General features: G+C 33.9%; 1 protein-coding gene and 4 non-coding genes across 5 annotated transcripts; 3 read left to right on the top strand and 2 right to left on the bottom strand.

Annotated features, from left to right (window-relative positions):
• Nucleotides 1-2,310: 2,310 nt before the first annotated feature.
• Nucleotides 2,311-2,451, bottom strand: LOC132726142 (U4 spliceosomal RNA). The gene has a single exon (XR_009625152.1). It is a non-coding gene; the product is annotated as a U4 spliceosomal RNA (small nuclear RNA).
• Nucleotides 2,452-4,297: 1,846 nt separating this feature from the next.
• On the bottom strand, nucleotides 4,298-4,438 carry LOC132726145 (U4 spliceosomal RNA). The gene has a single exon (XR_009625155.1). It is a non-coding gene; the product is annotated as a U4 spliceosomal RNA (small nuclear RNA).
• Nucleotides 4,439-7,847: 3,409 nt separating this feature from the next.
• Nucleotides 7,848-7,989, top strand: LOC132726144 (U4 spliceosomal RNA). The gene has a single exon (XR_009625154.1). It is a non-coding gene; the product is annotated as a U4 spliceosomal RNA (small nuclear RNA).
• A 1,787-nt stretch (nucleotides 7,990-9,776) lies between these two features.
• Nucleotides 9,777-9,917, top strand: LOC132726143 (U4 spliceosomal RNA). Its single transcript, XR_009625153.1, has one exon. It is a non-coding gene; the product is annotated as a U4 spliceosomal RNA (small nuclear RNA).
• A 2,619-nt stretch (nucleotides 9,918-12,536) lies between these two features.
• On the top strand, nucleotides 12,537-13,818 carry LOC132726139 (carboxypeptidase inhibitor SmCI-like). The gene is made up of 2 exons (XM_060711410.1): nucleotides 12,537-12,661; nucleotides 13,006-13,818. The coding sequence occupies exons 1-2, from the start codon at nucleotides 12,541-12,543 to the stop codon at nucleotides 13,758-13,760; spliced, it is 876 nt and encodes a 291-aa protein (XP_060567393.1). The 5' UTR covers nucleotides 12,537-12,540; the 3' UTR covers nucleotides 13,761-13,818.
• The last annotated feature ends 10,060 nt before the right edge of the window (nucleotides 13,819-23,878 follow it).

Raw genomic sequence — 23,878 nt, 5'->3', positions numbered from 1 at the left:
GAGACAAAATGTGAACACAGTAACTTAAACTCTATGAAAAATGTCAATTATTAATTGCTGACTGTTTTATATTTTTAAAAAAAGTAAGCAAAACATTATTTTGTTTCATATGACAGGAATGAATTGCATTAACAATCCTAGGTATATTGTTGAAAACTCATTGTTTTACATGCCAGATTAAGTAATTGGACCCCATCCTTGTTTGTACGTGACTGTTGGGAAAAAATAATGTTATGCTTAATTAAAGAGGTGACACTTTCTATATTTTTATCTGATATCGAGTTGTAAGAGCCGATTTGCAGTTATATGGGTAAGAGTTCGATAAGACTCCCTACGGTCGTCTTAATACGAACTCTTACCCATACATAACTGCAAATAGGCTCTTTTTCTCGACAGTAATTAGTGTAGCCACTTTTTCATGAAGAGACCAGTGCTGATAGTGATAATTGTGATTGGCATATTTTAATTAGCCAGGTCAGGTGTTTCTAAAAAGGCTGATAACACTGATGCAATTTGAGTATAATTATATTCAAATTTATTACATAGATAATACACATGGATTTGGTAGAGACAAATGATTACATAGTGACATTTTGATATCCTTATAAAAATGTTTATGACTGAAAAAGTAAGTTTCATATAATAGGAATGAACTGCATTAATAATCCAAGATATTATGAAGATGTGAATAAAATAATTACTTTGATTACATTGCTACAGTTAGGTAATTTGACCAGATCCACCTGTAGACTTAAGGAAACATGTTTGTACGTGACTGTTGGGGAAAAACAATGTTATGCTTAATTAAAAAGGTGACACTTTCTATATTTTTATCTGATATCGAGTTGTAAGAGCCGATTTGCAGTTATATGGGTAAGAGTTCGATAAGACTCCCTACGGTCGTCTTAATACGAACTCTTACCCATACATACATACCAACGGGAGTAAAATATCTTGCTTCATTAATTAAACATCTAAGGCAAGCCGCTAGTACCATTTTCATTTCTCAAACACGTTTATATTTGATATTGTTTTTTTAAAAGTTACCGAAAAGGTACCCATTGGCCCTTTTGCTGAACGCTTTGTTTTAGACCATCTGTAAACTTACAGAGATTAAGTATTTTTTAAAAACTATTTTTATTACAAACTATTTCACATTCAACGCTGCTTAATGCGCATGATAAGCATACACATTTTATTAATCGATTATTAAAACATTATAATAACAAGTTTTCATTTTATTTTAGAATGGCCAAAGAGATTCCAAGATTTCATTTTGTGCTTTTAAAATGACCAATGAAAACTTTTCTTATATTCAGTTCTTCCCTGTTACAGGAAGTGAAACAGAAAATAGACCGGCCTTTAGCCGGAAAAAATGTATTCATTTTTGAGCGTTAAATATACCTTAAACATTGACTTCTCAAAGAAACGCACGATACGAAATATCTCGATTTTCTGCCCACGACGACAACAACAACAACAGCATGTGCTCACTCAAGAGCAGTCCAAATGTAATTATATCGATCTCCTTTTTTGCTCATCAGAAGTAAAAAGATATTTCTTTGACTAAAGTACTCCTAAGCACACTTCAAATGCTTTCATTCATTGCAAATGTTTTGCGAAAGGTAATTTAAAAAGAAGAAAAAAGAAAAAGAAAAAAAAACCTGTTCGTTAATAGAGAGATACCGTGTATTTTCTTGATGATCAAAGATTTTGTAAACAATTGACAAACATTTATCCTTCAAAGTGTAAATATTTTTGTTCACAGGGCCAGTATTATCCACAATAAAAACTGGGTAATATATTAAGGGTATATTACGTCCGCTGCAAAGATGAAAAGGCGAGCGTAAATGATTTAAAATTAAAGTTATATAGCTTTTCTCGTTTGAAGTTTCGTCGGCTCTATTTGATTATAAGATTTTAACACGTTTAAAAGGAATTTGAGGATAAAGTTTGTCTTAGTGCTTACATGATTATGTGGCTGTTTATACTTATAGGCGGGATTACCCGTTTGAAGAGTCGCAGTAATCTCTCGTAGATAGAACGAGATTCCGCGGTGACCTGGGAGATTTGAGCGCGAGACCGGCACGTGATATTTGAAAATGAAACATCTGTGAGCATTTAATCATGACTAGTTTTACACGTTGTTTGTGAATAAAATACGCAAACAATGAAATAAAACCATTATGATTTGTAAATGATGACTTACATTTTAAGTTTGTAAGACCATTAGTGGTTACTCCAGTTACTTCCCCTATTTGGTTATGGGAACCTAAAACATATGATTGTATATCCATGCATGTTTATAAGTCCCCGTAGGGACGTTAAGAAATTGCGCCCGACGCCCATATTTCAGGGTATCGGCGCGGGGTATTGGGTATAGTTTTCAACTAGCAATAACCACGCCTCGGATAAACCTCATTGGCTATGGTACCGCCACTGCGCAAAGCTGTCAATACACATTTTTTTGAGCTTATATACCCCGTTAATATCACAAATGAAAAATTCTCAATTTTTTAATTCATAAAATTAAATGTGATTAAAATTAAGTAATTGAAACAATAATATCTTTCTTAGTATAAACTAATGCACTTCCTTTTATCTGGTTCAAACATAAATTTGTAAACAAACAATTTTTCTTATATTTTATTACATCCCTTTTTTCTAGTATCGTTGCCAATACGTTTTGTAAGTATGATACAGTTTGTTATCGTTTTACGTTTACCTGACGTTATGAAGACTTAGTATTGAATTATAAGGGAGACAACCGCGATACGGGTTAAACATAATTTTACACACGAGTTGTGTCCAATACTTGTAACGTAAAATAGAAACTGGAACATCACGCAAAGAAAGTGTTAAATGAGTGTGAACTCCTGCATTTTATTTAAATAAAACAAACTTGTTAAAATTATTTTATTTGTCGGAAGTTTAAAAGTGTAGAGTCACTGAATTGTTTAAATTGTTAGTTTGTTTAATATATCAATGACAACAATTTAATTTTCTTTAAATCCTCCGACCCTTGCAAACTATACATACAATTTTTCTATAAATTGTTCATAACATGAGATATGCTAAATTTTACTCATACTTTGAACATCTTAATACATCTTAAATGCAGATTACATTAAATTAAATGCTTATTTCTACACATACACACACTTTTTGAACATCTTAACATCATACACTAGTATGGTAAAACCTTTATAACAGTGTCAAAAATCATTTAAACATGCTTTAAGTTTTTCTAATACATTGCATTATAACAAACTGATATAAAGATATCTGCATTTTTTGTTGACACGATAATATTGAAAGTATTACAAAGATGATACAGTAACTTCATTACAAAAATTATATTTACGCATTTTTGTGATTAGTTAATAACAAAAACATACACATCATATTTTGTAAATTATACATTACTTATTTTTGTAATGTTGATTTCCCATAGGCCAATCGTAGTTATTCTTGCTGTTAATTCAAGTGTACTATGAGGCTAAAAATTTGGACTGTTACATAGGTAACAGTATTTTTTTTCAGTGAAAAATCTGAAAAATATAAACTTACAGAAACCGTGTCACAATGCAGTATTTATTCATGGTAATAAAATAAATAACACACACGTTATGGAACAACATCTCGTAAAAGTACTGTTACCCGTAGCATACGCCTCCGAAAATAGTATTTTTCTCGGGATAATGTCTTCAATGCCACTCAAAAACAGAACAGAACAGTTTGTTTTATCAACAACACAATCCAGCATTTTTTAACACCGCTTTCAGTGAGGGATGTTACAGTTTCTATTTTACATTACTTTACATTATTTTACATTGAACACAACTCGTGTTTAAAATAACTTTTAACACGTATCACAGTTGTCTCCCTTATAATTCAATTGGAAACGTCTAACAAACGTCACGTGCATTATACATACAAAACGTATTGGCAACGACACTAGAATAAAAGGGATGTAATTAGAGATATGAAAAATTGTTTGCTTACAAATTTATGTTTGTACTAAACACAGGCGCTATTTATATTCCAGAATGACAAACCTTTGCTACTACATCGCACACCATTTAAGCATAATAATTTTCTTTTTTTCTAATACAAAGTGTAAACATTATATCCAACTGTTTTTATGATATCTGCGTTATTTATTAACAAGATAATATTAAACTTATTAATGGATGGTTCAATAAAATCAGTATAACTTTTACATATTAACATGTGATTTGTTAAAATATGAACACACGTGATAGTAGCATCTTGAGTATTATGAGGTAATTAAGAGTCCCCGTAGGGACATTAATAAATTGCGCTCGACACCCATGTTTCAGGGTATCGGCGCGGGGTATTGGGTATAGTTTTAAACTAGCAATAACCACGCCTCGGATAAACCTCATTGGCTATGGTACCGCCACTGCGCAAAGCTGTCAACAATTAATTGTCTTGAGCTTATACACTTAACGAAACCTATAAGTACCCCAAAAACAAACTTGCATTAAACACGTGTTATTTTAAAAATTTGCACATTAGATAATGATTATATGTAATGCCCCAATCTGTCGTCTGCTCAAAAATGAATTGATGCAAAATTAACCATGCAAAACCATACTTTGAGAGTGGTCGTTGAAAATCGAAAACGAGCACGTGAACTTCGTGCAACTGACCATTATGACCAATATAAACATGTATCGATAGAGTGTAGATGTGCCTAACATAAAAACAAAAAACATGGCTCGTATGTCGTTGCAAGAACGTGCAATCGCTATTGGACTTTTAGAAGCCGGAGCGTCTCATGAGCAGGTATGTGGTTCAATACCCATTGTTCGTTTTATTGCATTTCAGTGCATGCATTCTACGACAAGCCCGTTGCTTATCAGTATTATGAATCTTGTAATCCTTTGTTTTTTTCTAGGTTGCCCGAAGAATGCGTGTTACAAAGAAGTCTATTACTAGACTGGCCTCAAAGTACAGACGTACCGGAAGTGTCGCCAATCTTCCGAGGAGACCACGTGGTAGAGTGACAACACGCAGACAAGACCGGTTTATGGTTTTATCGCACCTCCGCCAGCGGAAGCGCACAGCAGTAGAAACAGCAAGGGCCACATTTGGGACTCACAGACGGCCAATCAGCAGCAACACAGTCCGATCGCGCCTCAGATCCGTTGGTATTCGTGCCAGACGGCCGTACCGGGGAATTGTACTACGTGGACACCACCGTCGTGCACGTGTCCGATGGGCGAGGACTCATCTGAGATTCACACGTGCGGACTGGGCACAAGTCTTGTTTACCGATGAGTCCCGTTTCAATGTTCAGGGAAATGATGGGAGAACTCGTGTGTACCGCCGACGTGGTGAGCGTTATGCTGATGCGTGCGTCGTAGAAAGAGATCAGTTCGGCGGCGGCTCCGTAATGATATGGGCTGGAATTTCACTCCACGTGAAAACACCACTTGTTGCAATTCAAGGGAACTTAAATGCAGCTCGTTACCAGAACGAAATTCTTCGCCCCGTTGCCATTCCCATTATTCAACAGAACAGGGGCATGACACTAATGCAAGACGGGGCAACGCGCCACACTGCACGCACAACACGGGCACTCTTGCAACAGCAGAATGTCAACGTACTGCCCTGGCCGTCAAAGTCGCCCGATCTCAACCCGATTGAGAACATATGGGATGAACTTGGCCGGCGTGTCTACAGAGGCCCGAATGCACCCACCAACCAAAGAGAACTACACAACCGACTAATGCAAGAATGGGCTAATATCCCAGTGGCTTATTTTAGAAATTTCATTATGTCAATGCGATCACGGTGCTTAGCAGTAATTAACGCAAACGGTGGACATACGCGATATTGACTTCATAATGTTGGTACAGTATGTACATTATTCATTATCCCTCATGTACAGACTCAATCAAACCGAGTCTGGAATTCTTATGTTTTTTGTTGTGATTAATGCTTCCGAGGGATCACTTTGTTTCCAGAATTTCATAAGACTCTGTTGCGAATTTGTGTACTGGTAGTGATCTCGGTTTATGATCTTTTTTGTTAAGTTTGAGTTGTTTATAAATGAATATTTTGTTATGATATGTTAAAAATATGATTAAACTTTACACAGCATAAGTTTTAAATATTTGACTTAATCATATCATAATTTATGCTGAAAACTATAACTGGGGTACTTATAAGTTCCGTTAAGTGTATATCTCGTAAATATATCAAATGAACAATTCTCAATTTAAAAAAAATGTGATTAAAATTATGTAAATGTAACAAGTTATATTTCTAATGCATAAACTAATAGTATAAACGAATGCACTGCCTTCTATCTGGTTCAATCATAAATTTGTAAACATATCTTATTACATCCCTTTTACCAATACGTTTTGTAAGTACATGTGTTATCGCTTTACGTTTAACTGATGTTTTCAGTTTACTTTATGAACTATTGAATTAAAGGGACACAACTGTGATACGTGTTAAACGTTATTTTACACACAAGTTGGACAATTTGTTGTTTATCCTAGCAAACTGTCTTCTTACGTCGAAGAAAAACTCGTACTGTGTCCATTACTTACAACCATGCCAGATGAAATTTCCGACATGGGTATAACAGACGGAAACACCAGTTAGATAATCAAGAGAACATATTTCAAGAAAATATTGAAAAAAAAATACTAAGATTTTAAGAAAAGTAAAACATTTAAGATTCAATTAATAATTTACATGTTATGTGCAATTAATAACTGATTTTGGAGTATTGATCACCATATTTCTACTGCGTGACTAACGCAGTGAGGGCTATTTTTGAACGCTTTGACCATTTTTTGTGTGATTTATATTGATCATAAGTGCCGTTGCAATGTGTTAAATACAGTGTACTTTCTTTGTCCTCTTCATATTATTTTACCGTTACATCCATTTTCAAAAGATTCGTGAAAAATTAGCATGAATCTAGAGACATGCCGCTTAAGACCACCGCACTATTAAGACCATTTCTAAAGGCACATTATGCCTCAGAAATGAATAGATTTTTTACTACTTTAGAAATTATAGCTAACATAAATTATATAGTTTTACAGTATGTTAGATGTTTGTTACCTGTAGCGCTAAATATGAAATAATTTGTAATAAAAGTAACAAAAAGGAAACAAAGTAGTATTTTAACTTCAATACAAAGTACTAAATCACAATAACTGCACTTTTTGCAAAACAAGAAGAAAAAAGATTGTTCAATAAAAGTACATGAAAAATGCTTCTGAGAAATAAAATTTCAGCATTTCTGGAGCATAATGGGCCTCTTACTGGTATAAAATGTAAATTAGAGGTTTAGTAATATTGAAAAATATAATTGTTTAAGTACATTGAATACAAGCGATAGAATATAGTGTATGAAGAAACATATAATGGACTGCATTTACTATGTTTTAGGCTTCAACGTCAGTTATACGAAACTGAACGTGTAACTTACTTACAACGTTCATTGAATACATGCGACGTCATAATTATGATGAAATATAGTGTATGAAATCACATATAATGGACTGACTGAGAATAGAAATACTTTTATATTTAGTATAACGTCAGTCAAACGAAATTGAACGTGTGATTAACGTACAACATTTTGAAACTAAAAAGGGACATAATTTGATATTAGATAAAGAATTGTTTACTACTTAAAGTCTACATTTAATTACAGAGTATGTATGAGTTCAAACTAAGAAATATCTTATTATAATATTATTTTTTGTTCAATGTCATTTTGCATTACAGTTAAATACTGTTCATTTGTTATATTTAGGAGATATATAAGCTCAAGAAAATTATGTATTGACAGCTTTGCGCAGTGGCGGTACCATAGCCAATGAGGTTTATCCGAGGCGTGGTTATTGCTAGTTGAAAACTATACCCAATACCCCGTGCCCGATACCCTGAAATATGGGTGTCGAGTGCAATTTCTTAACGTCCCTACGGGGACAGACAAAAATTTCATTGCTTATTTTAAGGTGTTATCAAAGAATGTTAACAGATATCGCTGTTATGCCGAATTCGTTTCTCATTTAGAACACATTATGATTCAGTAAAAAAGGGAAGTTTCACACTTTTTTTATTATTTCCATTATATTAGTTATATTAAGAGGCTATCTGATTTGTACGAGGAGGCGTAGCCCCCGAGTATTAATCAGATTGCCGAGTGTTTTGATGTTCTTTTTCTTTTGTATCATAGTCAAACATAAAAACACGTTCCCTGTTGTCACAATATGAAACCCCGGGAAAAAGTAACCAATGAACGAACATCTGAATTTGATAAATTATTTCTGTCGCTTTCCCTTTCTCTTCCGTCACAATAAGTAAACGCCAGCGAAAATGAGGCAATCAATGGGCATGCTCTGGAGTGCGGGTAACTAATACCTGCACTCCAGTTAACGCACAGTGCATGTATATGTATACGATTTAACTCTGACACATTTTCAACAGAAGGTCCCCAAACTATGATACAAAAAGTACTTATTTCACATGTATTGCATAAAAATTACATTGAACGCGTATTTTATACTTCACGTGACGTTAATGCAAAAAGCAGGAACTATTTTCATTTTTTTTTCATCTCCGACGTGACCTGAAAATGTTTCCATCAGCTATGTTTTGTTATTATTTTACTTGAAGTTTATGTTCAGTAGTAAAGTAGTTGTAGTTGTAATTGTAATTGTAGTTGATTTAATTACGGAATTATGATGTTGTTCATGGAATAGGAGGACAAATATATTTGTTTGTTTGTTTTATTGGGTTTTACGTCACACCGACACAGTATAGGTCATATGGCGACGTTCCAGCTTTACTGGTGGAGGAAGACCTCAGGTGCCCTTCCGTGCATTATTTCAGGCACGAACGGGTACCTGAGTAGAACCACCGACGTTCCGTAAGCTAGCTTGATAGCTTCATCACATGAAATAATTCAATGTCCATGTCGGGATTCGAACCTACAGTGGTGAGGGGCAAGTGGTTTGAAGTCAACGACCTTAACCACTCGGCCACGGACGCCCCTCGAATAGGAGGACTAAATGTTATAACTGAATGAATTTCTTAACAACACAATGTGCTTAGTGGTAAATTTCTGTTTGATACTCCTTTGTCTACCATAACTAAAACATATGATCACGATAAATTCTTTGAATTGTTAAATTCAAAACGTTGGTTTAACGTTAAACTATAACGGGACGTAATTTATACGTACAATACGTATTGACAACGGCAATAACATTAAAGGGACGTAATTGTATATACAGCACAACAATGTAAGACAAATACTTTTTTAGAAATCAACTTTGACATTTAATAAGAGGCGATGCAATTGTTTATAAAAATTAATATGCAACATTTTATTTCCATAATTGTTTATGCAATTATTGTTCTCAATAAACCCTTTGTCTACCATAACTAAAACATATGACCACGATAAATTATTTGAATTGTTAAATTCAAAACGTTGATTTAACGTTAAACTATAACGGACGTGAGTTATACGTACAATACGCATTGACAACGGCAATAACATTAAAGGGATGTAATTGTATATAAGACAAATGCTTTTTTATCAATCAACTTTGACATTTAATAAGAGGCGATGTAATGGTTTATACAAATAAGTTTGCTGCATTTGATTTCCATAATTGTTTATGCAATTATTGTTCTCAATTAAAATAGTGGTCTGTTCATTTGTTATATCTACGAGATATATAAGCTCAAGAAAATTAACTATCGACAGCTTTGCGCAGTGGCGGTACCATAGCCAATGAGGTAAATCCGAGGCGTGGTTATTGCTAGTTGAAAACTATACCCAATACCCCGCGCCGATACCCTGAAACATGGGTGTCGAGCGCAATTTCTTAACGTCCCTACGGGGACAGACAAACATTTCAATATATAATTGTATCTTCTATATATTTCATAGACATGTTATCATAATACCGTACCTTATACCTTATCAATATTAACTGTATTGGGTTCTCATTCAAAACACATATTTCTAGCTATTTTATGATTAAGAGAAATGAGATGATTATAACAGACTACAACTCGTATTTTCTTTTCATTTCACTTTTTTGTTAAAGGTACACATTTTAAATGTATTGCAGGAAAATTACATTGAACACCTAATTTGCATATCACGTGACATTCGTGCACCCCCAGGAGACTATTTTCAAGTATTCATCGTCTGGCGCGAAATAACAATGTTTTTTTTGGCGAATGCTTTGTATTGTTATTCTTTATTTGAATTCTATGCCCAAGGTGGGGGGGGGGGGGAGGTGGATGTTGCAGTAATCCTTAAACAATAGGTGTTTTAGGTGCTAACGTAATGAAGAAAGTAATAGCACTAAATCTATTTTATCAAAATGTATGTGGTTAATTGTATTGTTTTTATGATACCTAGTACTCCTTTACCTATCATAACTGGATAAGTTGTTTGAATGTTTGAATTGTAAAATTCAAAACGTTGGTTTAACGTTAAACTATAACGAAAGTGAGTTATACAATACGTATTGACAACGACAATAACATTAAAGGGACGTAATTGTATATACTTTAGGAATCAATTTTGACATTTAATAAGAGGCGATGTATGTGTTTAAGCAAATTAGTAAAAAGCTTTTGGGAAATAAAAATAAAAATCTTTCTGGGGCATAATGGACATTAAAATAGTTGATTTTTTTCTGCATAATAACAAAATACTGCTATAATTCTTTTTAATTTATCATTCCGGTGACACGTGCCCTTTGTGATTGTATAATGCACTTGTATAATACACTAGCCAACTGAAACCCGGGACAAGCATCAAATCCCCAGTGCAGTACGGGGATACTGACGGGTTTTATCCTTTCTTCTTAGTGCCTGTGGTGGTTTCATCAAACTTGCAGCGCAGAAGCTTTTTAAACGAGATTTTTTTATCTGATTGTCGCCACAGGGTAGGACCTTTATCTTTAGTCCGCCATTCCCCAGGGCTGGGGCCGTTGCTAGAACTTACTGGTGCTTTACTGATTTTCTGCATTCAGCTGTTAAAAAAGACATGAAAATACAAGAAGAAGAAGAAGAATGTAATTATTGACATATACGCTGAACTAGTCTAACACTGGTCAAGATATAATAGTTTCAATTACGGTCATTTGTGCAAAGCTTTTTGTCTCAGTGATAACTGTTAATTATCAAGATGATTTTCTTTATTGGCAACATAAACAGTATTTAGTAATAAAACAGAATGAGGCAAGCGTATCAATGAAATGACACTTTTTTTCAAAACCTTCATTAGACGGTCATTTCATAGTGCAAATATTTTATTTTATTTACTTTTTTTTCTATTGATAATTTCATTTAACCACGCGGCTAAATATTGCGTTTTATGCACATCGACGTTTAATAAATTTTATGATTGGGAGAAAAAATAGTTTTATCAGAAATCGTGAACTATATTTACCTTAAACAATTAGCCAAATGTATATTAATCATTTGTATACAATAAAAATGACAATGTGTGACAAAATTGTGTACGTTAACCGCTCGTCATTTCACACTGAGCTGATATTTGAACGTTTTTCATTGGCCAGGCTGGACACTGGTCAGTCGACGTTGACGTTAACATTCGTTAACGTTAGTAGCGTACGTTAGTTGACGTATAGGGAAATTGATATTCGGATTTATTTAAGCAGCTGAAAATCTTGCAAAACAGCAGAATTGTGGAGACAACGCAAGCAAAATTACACTACAAAATAACACTCGCAGTAATTTCTGATCGTCAGACAAACATTTGATAAGGTAAGATATATTTTATCTATTAAATTTACTTGTTAAACAGTCGAAGCTTTTTAGTTGTTTGTATTAAATTAGCATGCCCCCAGAACATGCTGATTTTCATGAACATTTTGAAATTGTGTTGAAATAAAAATATTGTTAAGATTTTGATTGAAAAAATAATCAGTAAATATAACACATTGCAAACGGTGCTTACCATCCATGTAAATTACTAAAAAGCTGTCAAAATATGCAAAAAATGTCTTTACTGCGTTAGTAAAGCAGTAGAAATATAGTGATAAATACTGCAAAAATCAGTCGTAGATCGCACACAACTTGTAAATTATTACTTGAATCTTGAAATTTGCTGTTTACTTTCTATAATAATAATAATAATAATAATAATAATAATAATAATAATAATAATAATAATAAATAATAATAAATGAACGGACGATTTTAGGAGTTTAAGAAACACGACCTAGCTTCTTTGATAAGTTTATTAAATTGAAGATAAAAACAAAATCTTGAGAGCGATTCAAGTATTTAAGTAACAGGCAAACTGAGTCTAACTGGGACTGAATTTTTTTTGATTTTCAACATTATTTTTTCAGTCTTAATGAAGTTTTGGCGCATTGATTGTTATTAATAGATAAAATAAGTTTTAAATAAAACTCATTTCGGATACTAACATTTCGGATATTAATAATAAGTTATTTTGTATACTTTACAGCTCTAGAGAAAATGGGCAGATTACATTTCAATCTTGCTGCACTTTGTTGTGTACAACTTATGTCAAGTATTACAGCTCAGCAAGTGAACAACATCAGAGATGGACCAGGCCAAAACCAGAGACAAGCACCTGGTATGTTATTAAACATCTTTATAAATAAATCATTCCGTAACAATCGGAACGTCTCGGAAATATCCGCCATTTTTCGATTATTTGTTCCGAATAATTAAGTTACTCAAAACAATGTATCCCAATTGTTTTCGCGCACTATTTTCCTTTTTGATATACGAGTAGATAATTTAACCAGCTATGATATAGTCGAAGAAGTAAGCAATTTAATATTAACAATATGGAAGGGAAACTGAATAACTTTATTTGTCTGGAAAAACAAAAAACTATTTTTACTATATTTGCTAAAGAATTCATCTAATTTAGTATGATATCTTAACTTTTGATATTAATTTCAATGTTTGCAGAATGTACACTCACGAAAGAAGTTGGAAATTGCAACGACCAAGTCAAGAAATTCTACTTTGATATCACAACTGGCACTTGCCGAGAATTCATTTACTCTGGATGTGGTGGCAACCTTAATAACTTTCTAAATATAGAACGCTGTAATAGCAGGTGCGTGTGCTGGAATAAAAAATCCGCCGGTAGGGGGACGGGAAGAGAAACGAGATATTTTTACAACAAAGAAACGGAAAGATGCGAATCCTTTTTCTACAAAGGTGCGGGCGGAAATATCAACCGTTTCCGCACATTACAGGAATGCCAAGGAATGTGTGAACGTGCAACCTTGAGATATATATGCAGCAGACGACCCGAGTTTGGCACCGACTGCAATAACAACTCGACAATCCAGTTTTATTACGACAAGCGAAGTGACACTTGCCGAAAATTTACTTACCTTGGATGTGGTGGTAATAGAAATAGGTTTCCTTCGAATAAAGTATGCAAACAGGTCTGTTACTTTTACGATGGTCCAAGACCAACAGTTCCGCCACAGCCAACACGCTCAACAATAACAACAACAACACAGCCACGCCCACAACCTCCAAGGGTTTGTCTTAGTAGTCCTGATGCAGGTTTCTGCATTTTTAGTTTTGACCGATACTATTACGACACAATTACAAGAACATGCAAAAGATTTGCTTATTCCGGATGTGGAGGCAATGCCAATAGATTCCTCTCTAAGAGGTTATGCGAGAGAACGTGCGTTTACTTGTAATCAGGGGAGTAACTCTTAGCAACTTGCGCAATCTTGTAAACAAGGGAATGCACTCTTAGTAACTTACTGAAATGTTGATTCTTATGTTATTTATTTAACGTTTTACGGATTTCCAGCTTCGAATATTTGTTTGAAGTTAATGTATGTCTCTATATACAATGAATATGTGATATTTTTTCTAAATAAAACAAACGTTTCAAATGTAAATATATGGGCCTTCTCATCATTATGTTTCCTTAGAATTCCCTGTCTATGACCCCCACCCGTCCATTTTGTCCCGAAGAATATAATGAGTGTCAGTAGAACAATTTCACCATGCATAGAGAAGTTTGAAGTAGAATTCAAAAAAGAAAAATCTAAGATTTTACATGTTATCTAAAAAAAAACAAAAACTGACGTAGAATTATGATCCCGTGCTTACAAACAAACAACAAGGGCCATCGGTTATGGCATGTGTCGCCTAATGATAGCCATACCTCGGCAAAAAAATCATTCAACCTAAAAACCCGTGTAATACGCACAAGAATTTGAGCTATCGATAAATCCTGTTTCATTGAAATTGCATTAGTGGTATAACAGGAGTAGTCCGGACAAATTTCAAAATTAAAATCATGAAAGGGTAAAAAAACTGACCGAGAAATGTTGATGAGATGCACAAGAAGACATGATATTGGTCATTCCCCTTAAGTTTTGATGATATTGCACCGGTAGTTTCTAAGAAGTAGTCCAGACAAACATCTGTGTAGTTTGCAACACAAAAACACCTTTATATTCAAGGACAATAACTCAGTAAAAAATCATTCAAGCAAAAAAACTTGTGTATTGTACACAAGCACTTTACCTACTTATCAATCCTTTAAAATTTCATTGAAATTGCATCAGTGGTGTAAGAGTAGTCCAGACAAACCTTATTAACACCGTTCTATTCAAGGGCCATAAATGGACAAAAATCATTCAAGCGGAAAACCCATGTAATATGCGCAAGAACTTGACCTTCCAATTAATCCTATAAAATTTCATTAAAAATGCATTAGTGGTATAGAGGAGAGTCCGGACAAATCTTTAAAAATAGAAAATATTAAAGGACCATAACTCCAACAAATATTCATTGAACTGGAAAATGCTGACGATATGCAAAACTGGACTTGGTACTGATCATTACTGTTTAGTTCGGATAAAATTGCACAAGTAGTTTATGAGGAGTAGTCCGCAAAAGATTTTTGACGGATGGACGGACAGCAGACAGATGACGGAGAAGTGATCCCTGTATGTCGCGTCTACTCCGTAGAGGCGACATAAAATGTATTTGCTAAAAACAAATGCCTCAGAATACAAATGTACAAGACTTGAACCACAGCCATTGTTTCATTAATTACGGAGGTCATAAACTCGATGAAGTATTTTGACCGGTCGTACTGGTCACTTAATAAATCAAATGTCACATGTAGAATGTGATATGTATCAAAACTGCAGAAATTTAATATATATGTAATTATATAATTCAGAAAAGGGACAGTACTCTAAGATACCAAAGTGTCTGAAGCATGACAAAGCTAAAAATAAATAACAGAGCATCGAAACACGAGGATATTTAATTTGTTCGAGGGGCATAGCTTCCAAGTATAAATCCTATTAGGGAGTGTTTTGATCTCCTTTCTCTGTTGTATCATAGGCAAAAATATAAAGACGTAGCTGGCATCATAAAATAAAACCCAAGAAAAATGTACCCAATCAACGAGTATGCCCTATTTTTATCCCTGACGGACAGTACGGTAACTTGACTGCGGGTTACTAATATCTGCACTTCATTTAACGCACTGTGCATGTATGGGTACTTTTCCTTTGACATAATTATAATAGAAAGGCCTCCAAACTATAATGCGAATAAACAAGTAGTATCTTTGAAAAAAGATACTCGACCGGAGTAAAACTGGTTTACTTGCAAATGCTAGTTTTTCATTAGTTTTTCATGCAAAGTCACATAGAAATGTCAGCATAATTTGCATCACAATAACGTAATAATATTGATCTTGAAAACACTTTTAGATGTATGTGTTTTGGTGTATGTGTTTCTAAACAAACCTGCCGTGCTGCGGTAAGTGAACTCAATTTCTATCACCAACATCTACGCAGTCGATAAGGCAATTATACTTGATTAATATCGAAAAATAAATACAATTTATCAACATTATATCAATTTGAACACATCAATATGCATTGTAATATATTAGACACTTATTGAACATCATAAAGTAAGTCTACCTGATAAGTTCCGATATTTTTCTCATTATTTTAGACAAAATTTAAAACTTAATCTTGTGTAAAATAAACTTTTAAAGTTCTTTAAAAAAGACCAATGAAAGCTCGAATGTCAGCTATGATCTTTTTATAAATATAACAGGACGGACAAACGGACACTCGGTGAGCACAGTTAACGTCCTAGTTATTTACCAAGATTCATTTAGTATTAAATTAAGAATTCAAATAAGAATAATAATATCTGTCATATTTTGCGGTTCGGATAGGAATATCCGTCTCGAGGTAACCCGCCCATTCGGCAAGCCTCGTTACCGCCCAATGGGCGGGTCACCTCGGGACGAATATTCCGATCCGAACCGCAAAATATGACAGATATTATTATTCTCGAGTTTTTCGTAGGGTTTCATTATGTAATAAGGTCAGGTAATGTACTTGTTTAGTCATAGAAAATGAAAACAGAACTTGTCGAGTAGGCAAAGGTAAGATTATTATTTTGATATATGAATACATAATATATTAATATAGACAAATATTGAGGAAGATAAAAAAGTTTCTAATCATAATCACGGAATATTTTATCTTTATAAATAATTAATTTCATGGTAAATAGATGATCAGGTTATTTCTAATATAATTAAATTATACGATTTTTTCATAGGAATGTAAAAGACAGGGTTCTATGAATGAATATTAGTTATACATGTAGATATACTGTCATGTAAGTTGGGTTTTCTGTTGTTTTTTTATGCTGGCTGATTTTGAATATTCTTAGAATTTCATTCATGTTTGGAAGAATTCTCTTTCGGTGTATTCTTCATTAGCATCATCCGTTATTAATATGTTTGATATGACCGCACCGCATGTAAGCACGCGGTCTAGAATGGAAGCGCAAGTTGTATACTTGTGAAGAACTGGCGAGTACTGGTACACAAAATCAAAATTGTAATGTAAAAAAATGGAAAAAATGAGAAATAAAAACGGTCTTATACTTAAGATGAACTATACTCTCACTGAAAGAAAGATGCAGAAGTTGACTTTGATTCGGTATGCACCAAGCGTCGTATATATCCCATAATGCAGAATTGTAAAAATAATGCAGGATTATGCAAACTCAGACATAGTGGAACTAGTATGTTCACATTGACCCAACTGACCCCTAGCTCCATTCGAAGATTTTTTTAAACAATCCTACAAAATATAAAAGACATCTGTCAATTGAATAAGGTTAATATGCCTGTAAAAGTATGAAAGTCTTTTTTTGTCATTGGTGATCTTGACTTTGACCCAAAAGACCCTTAACTAAACCGAAAGGAATAGGACATCCCTTTGGAAATTTGTTTTAAACATGAAAGGCATCAACTACAAAATAAGGCAAAATGTTTAAATTTGTTCTTTTACCAGTGACCTTGACCTTCACCCTAGGGATCCCTTACTCCATAGAAAATTAGAGGACCATTTAAGGTTTACCTACGAAATATGAAAAATATCATTTAATAAATGAAGTGATTAGGAGAAATTTAAGATATATCTAACTTGCCAAATAAGTTAACCATTCATGGCCCTATTTTGAAAAGAGATGAAAATCGAAATAATTGGGAAAATGGATGGCACAGTTATATAACTTGGTAATATCATGTATTTTGTATAAATAAGTAAGTGTGGTAATTATGAAGCTATAGGTATAAATGGAACTTATTTCCAACATGCAATTAAGGTTGACACATTATTTATTTTTTAGTGCTGAAAATGGCATTAATTTGGTAAAATGAAAGCCATAGTTATTTAACATGCCCACATGATGTACTTTGTGTTGATAATAAGTGTGTAACATTATGCAATAGGGATGTATAGGTAGTACTTAAAATATCGAACTTGCAGTCTTCCCCTTTGCCCCTAGTTTTTATTTATTCTATTTATCCCCACCTCCCCGGGTCTCATGTCCCCTAACCATGTGCCTTTTGACTTTATGGGCCTAACATTCAATAAATATTTTGTTTTCTTTTGGTTCCTTATCAGTTTCTAATTATTTATCCCTAGGTAGTGGTTTGCCTGCCCGTACTCTGCCTTATGCCCTTTCCTGTTTTTGTTTGGGGTCCTCCTGGGCTCCTTGCCACTGGCTCTTGTTACTGGGTCGGGTGAGGGCTGCGTTCATTGAACGCCGCCTTTCCTTGATGATCTTGTTTATCGTATTTTAGGATTACCTCGTACGGACAGACGGATGGACGGTTAAATTATTATACGCCCGGGGCATAAAAATTAAGGCTTAAGTGACATTTCTAGTTTATAGCTGCATAAGACTTTTCACTCTACGTCAAAACAGAAATGAATCTTGACATTATGCAAAAAGAACGTGATAAGCTTTAACTATTATCAACAAGAAATTTACAATATAAATTCCTCATTAGAATCATAGAATCATACAAACTCATACATTTCTTTTCAAATGCAAACTGTCTGACACCAACATTTGAATTATTTCGTAAAGTGTTATACATTTGCATACAAATAGAAGGACAAACTGCAATTTCCAAAGATATATTGAAAGCTCATAGGACAAAATGAAATATCCTTTGTGAAATATGAATTGTCGGGTAAATAAAGAGTAAAGTAATGTTAAACACGGATGCCCCCACACTCCACTGTTTTGTCAATCTACTGACTCTAGGTCAATTTCTTTTGGGCTTCACCTAAAACAAGTTGAAAACTAAATTTATTTACATAGTCAATGCCAAAATCTCTACAAATACTGAATAAATCTACAAGCAAACACCAAGGTGTATAACTTCACATGTTGACAAACATTCTTGTATACTTTCAAGACAACAGGTCAAATACCTTTTGAGATATGCATGAACAAGTCTATAATTCATACTTAGTCAAGAGCAACAGTTCTGACACAACTGAAAAAAAAATCCACATGCAAAATCCCACGTGCACAGCTTCACAGTGATGTCGATCATCATTCCAAGTTGGTTCTAACTCAAGCTTAATGCAACATTTTTGGATTTTTCTTACTAAGTGAAATACCTTTTGAGATAAGCATGACACAATTTAAAAATTGCTTTTTTTTACTCATTCAAAGTTTATAACGCTAGAAATACTGAATAAATCCTAAAGCGAAACCACTGGTGCACAACTTCACATGCTGATCATCACTCCTTTCTGTACAGTTTCATGACAGTATGTAAAATAGTTTTTGAGCTAACCGAGGTGCACAACTTAACATGCTGAGCAACATTCCTGTAAAGTCTTATGATCCATAATCAAATACTTTTGTGCCACACAAGTTGAAAAGTGCAAATTTTTATTAAATCAAGCGAAATAACTCTATAAATACTAAATAAATCCAATGCAATCACATAGTTGAACAACTGCAACAAGGTGATCAACATTCCTGGAAAGTTTCATGACTATAGACTGTAGACTTTAAATGCTTTTTCAGCTACATGCGACACAAGTTGAAAATTATATATTTTTACTAAGTCAAGAACCATAACTCTGACAAAAACAGAATAAATCAGTAATTGAAACCCACGGTGCGCAACTTCACATGCTGGGCAACATTCCTTTGAAGTTTCATGGCCCTATGTCAAATACATTCTTGGATATATACAACACAAGTTGAAAATTGAAAAGTTCAGTAAATCAAGGGCAAATACTGAATAAATCTACACGCCAACACCAAGATGCACAACTGCACACGCTGATCAACATTCCTGTAAAGTTTAATGACTATAGTTCAAATACCTTTAGTGCTACATGCGACAGAAAAGCGAACGGACGGACGGAAGAACGGACAAAGTTAAATCTAAATGCCCCCATAGTTGGGCACAAAAACATACATATAAAGAAAACAAATATAATTGTGTTAATCACTATACATTAAGCCAGAGAGGGCGTGCGAATGTCGGTGTTTGTGCGTGCGTGCATGCGCGTGTACAGGTGTGTGCGTGTGCGCGCGCGCGTGTGTGTGTGTGTGTTCCTGCGTGGTTTTACAATAAAAAATCACCAACGTCTTTTAGAAGCAATTTTTCTCGTACAGTACTATATCATTTATGGCGTCGTATACAACGTCTTCGGGAATTGCTGCCTCTACCATTTGTTTTGTAAATGAGCTTCTTCTGCAGAGACGGGTATCTCTCCTGTATTCAAAGGACATACACTCTTCATCTTCAGAACACAAGCTATAGCATTTATCAATAGAGGCAACTGTGCCTTCTCCAAGGTCATTACGGTTCACAATGTATACCCTATCTGAGATGGAGAAAGTGCTGTTCATGGCGCTGCAAACTGAAGATAAAACACGTTTTTGTTTTTAGTTCGAGTTAAATATAGCATAAGAGAAATACATTTATAAAGAAAGCTTTTCTAAAATTGTTTCTTTACAAAATGTTTATAGATTTCGAAGGTATTGCTTTTCAGGAAATACGTTTTTGTCACGACAATAATTAAATTTTAACTTAAAAAAAAGTTGTTATGTTAGAATGTGCCAATTACTGATGTTGACTTTGTCGTACTTCAAAGAAATAACTTTAAAGCACTTAAAACAGATACTCGTGCTACCGAATTGCACATTTTAGGCATGTTCCCTAACTTAGCATCACCGCAAACGCAATGCAAGCATGTTCGACTTAGATTTAAACAACAACGTTTAACTTGAGGGTGATTTCCAATGAATGCATCATACTAAAATGCAAATAACTGATGCAATACCTTTGATACAATCCCTTGAATTGGTGTCGTATCTATAGAAGCGGCTACAATAACATCGTCCTCCTTTGCACAATCCATCGGTCTCTTTACAATCTGAGTTAACTGAACACGCCTTTCCAATTGTCAGTTCTACAAAGTAAAAATATATGATTGAAGTTTTAATATTCACAATGAGTTTAGTTTGTTTCTGTTCTGTTGTTGCTTTTTTATCTCCCAAAGTATAATTCTTCTTGACTTTTTGATATTATATGAGATAAACTTGTGACATCGACACACTCTATATACCACCCTGACCTATACAACCATCGTGCACCTGTAAATAACGGATTAATTATGATTTCACATGTCACACTTGTGAATGAATATTCCACTTGTCAGTCGCTGCTAGAATGCTGAACAAAAATATTGGCCCGACGTGTGCGCGAGTTTAGTTCTTTTAGTTCTTTTAGCTAGGTTATCGTAATGATATACCTAAATATCGCTCCAAATTTCTAGCTGAATGAACTTCAGAACTGGTACAGTGAAACTATTGCAAACTTTTGGTTGTTTAATTAGTTAAATTATGTTTCAAATGTATTTTATAGAACTTTAACAAACAGTACATGTACTTAATCAAGCTGAACAATTAACTTTAATATCACTTATTATATATGTTTTGATAACTTTAATATAACAAGTTATATCTGTTTTGGTAACTTTGATATCTCCAATAATATCTATTTGATACTTTAAAATAACCAAATATATATGTTTTGATATCTTTAAAATCACTTATAATACCTGTTTTAATAAATTTAATATCACCAAAAATATATGTTTTGATAACTTTAATATCACCAATAATATCTGTTATGATAACTTTAGCATCAACAATAATAACTAATATAGTAAGTATAATATTGTTGCTCAGAAAAAAAACAAACAATTATCTTGTTTTCAAGTGCATTATAAATGTTCAAAAGCCTGACAAACCTTGGCAAGTAGCCTTTGATTCTGTCCATTCACCATTCACATTGCACGTAACATCCTTGTCACCACTGAGAAACATATTATCTGGACAAGCAAACACGTTCGAACGGACAGTGCCAGCAATGACCGAAGCATCTTCCTCAACTCTTTGATCTGAATTTTGTGGATTTTTGCACGCTAAAAATCAATGAATTATTATTTGGTTAAAATTCCTGTAACACAAACTTTTTATTGTTTTATATCATAAATATGATGCACAAATTAAGAATAATCAATTCTGTAAGTTCCATAATTTATAAAGATATTACCGAATTTAACATTTCATGTAAATAAAGGGAGGTAACAAAAATACTTTATATAAAGTCTAGGTCAAGTTTTTCAATAAGAAATGAATGCATATAATTCGATGATTACATATGATATGTACAAATATTTGCAGTACATAATCTACATATTCTTGATGTTTGAAAATTGTTTTATTAGCATAATTTTATATATATATATATGCATACCACACTTAAGTGAATTATATATATATATACGAGGGTTGTCCCAAAATGTCGTAGACTATATTATTTTAACTTCAACCCGACGTCATAACTTAATAAAATTTACCAGATATCTTCCTTGGTCATTTGTTAATTTACCTACTTAAAGTCAATAGCAAATATATTAGTTAACGCTTTTTATCAGGGTTTTATATTTTACAGTACACCATACCCGGAGCACGGTAAAATATTAGTTATTTTTGAGAGCATGCTTCTTAAAATAATGCCTTTAACTTCTAGCATAATAATAATTATGGGAAATACATTCATGTGGAATTACGTCATTCATTTTTACGTCATATCACCAACAGACGTTTATGTAACGTGAATTTGAAAAAGTCTGTAGCATAATACGTAACAGCAGTGCTATTTTGAAAATGCCCAAAATGGCGACGTCAGATGAAAATGCGGCGCAACGCAATGTCATTGAATACTGTGTTAAGTTCAAGAAGCGTCCAGCGTTAATTGAAAACATGGAGAACATTATATTTTATCAAGATAATGTACCTTGCCCTAGATCTCAGGAGACACAGATTGAACTTGATGTGATAGGTTTTCAGAGACTTCCGTACGCCCGAAGACTTTGCAGTGTTTCCTTATTTGAAATCACAATTCCGGGATCACAGGTTCGAAAACTTCAGCGAACTCCGCCAGGAAACTCAACTCTGCGAGTGTTGAGTACATTGAAGCAGGACTGTTTTGAAAACGTTTATGATAAATGGGTTGCCCAACGCTGACAGTGCATCGCGAAACACGTGAATACTTTGAAAAACATTTTTAAAAATCTTATAACGTCATGACGTTTATGACGGCGTGCGCCGGGTATGTATAGGTAGCATTCTTTAAATTTTCATAACTTGGTCAATTTTGGAGGTATTTTGATTTTATTTCGCATAGACACACATAAAAGGTGTATTGACTTTTCCCTAGCTGGAGGACTCTATTGTATTATAATTGATTGAGTAACAGACTTTGTCTACGATATTTTGGGACAACCCTCGTATATATAGTGAGTGAGTGAGTAAGTGTGGTATGCAACTCACTCACTCACTCACTCACTCACTCACTCACTCACTCACTCACTCACTCACTCACTCACTCACTCACTCACTCACTCACTCACTCACTGGAATATTATTTTCTTACTGATATTTTTGCATTTATACGAGTCAAAGTCAATAGGGAGGCAACCCTGAGCTTTGTCGCATTGATGGTTTGCACACCCTCCAACTATGGCCTGAAAAAAATTGTCAACATCCATAAAAGAATAAAATAAAATATAAAGAATACAAAAAAGCATAACAACCATTAGTTTGAGGGACAACAATAACATATTCTATAGTCTGATTTTATTGACCTGACAATTATGAATACATTATACGAGCACTTATTTAAATATTCTATCCCGCTCAGGTTCTGTCCGTCTAATTTACGAGCATTTATGAGAATTAATATGGAGGATGTAACTTACGTTTGTAAAAGTCACACTAGCTTAATAGATAGGTTCTCGTAATATCCGAATAGCACAGTCAGTTAAGTGGTTACGTAATATATGAGAGGTTCGAGGTTCGATCCCATCTTTTGCCATTATTTTAAGACATGTTCCTTCTTAAAGTTTAAGTAAATTTT

This window comes from Ruditapes philippinarum, unplaced genomic scaffold (assembly GCF_026571515.1).
Source record: "Ruditapes philippinarum isolate M1 unplaced genomic scaffold, ASM2657151v2 ctg1824_1_1_1_1, whole genome shotgun sequence".
In the NCBI taxonomy this organism is placed as follows: domain Eukaryota; kingdom Metazoa; phylum Mollusca; class Bivalvia; order Venerida; family Veneridae; genus Ruditapes; species Ruditapes philippinarum.
Note: the sequence above shows the minus strand (reverse complement) of the source record. Positions and strands in the feature narration are given on the sequence as shown.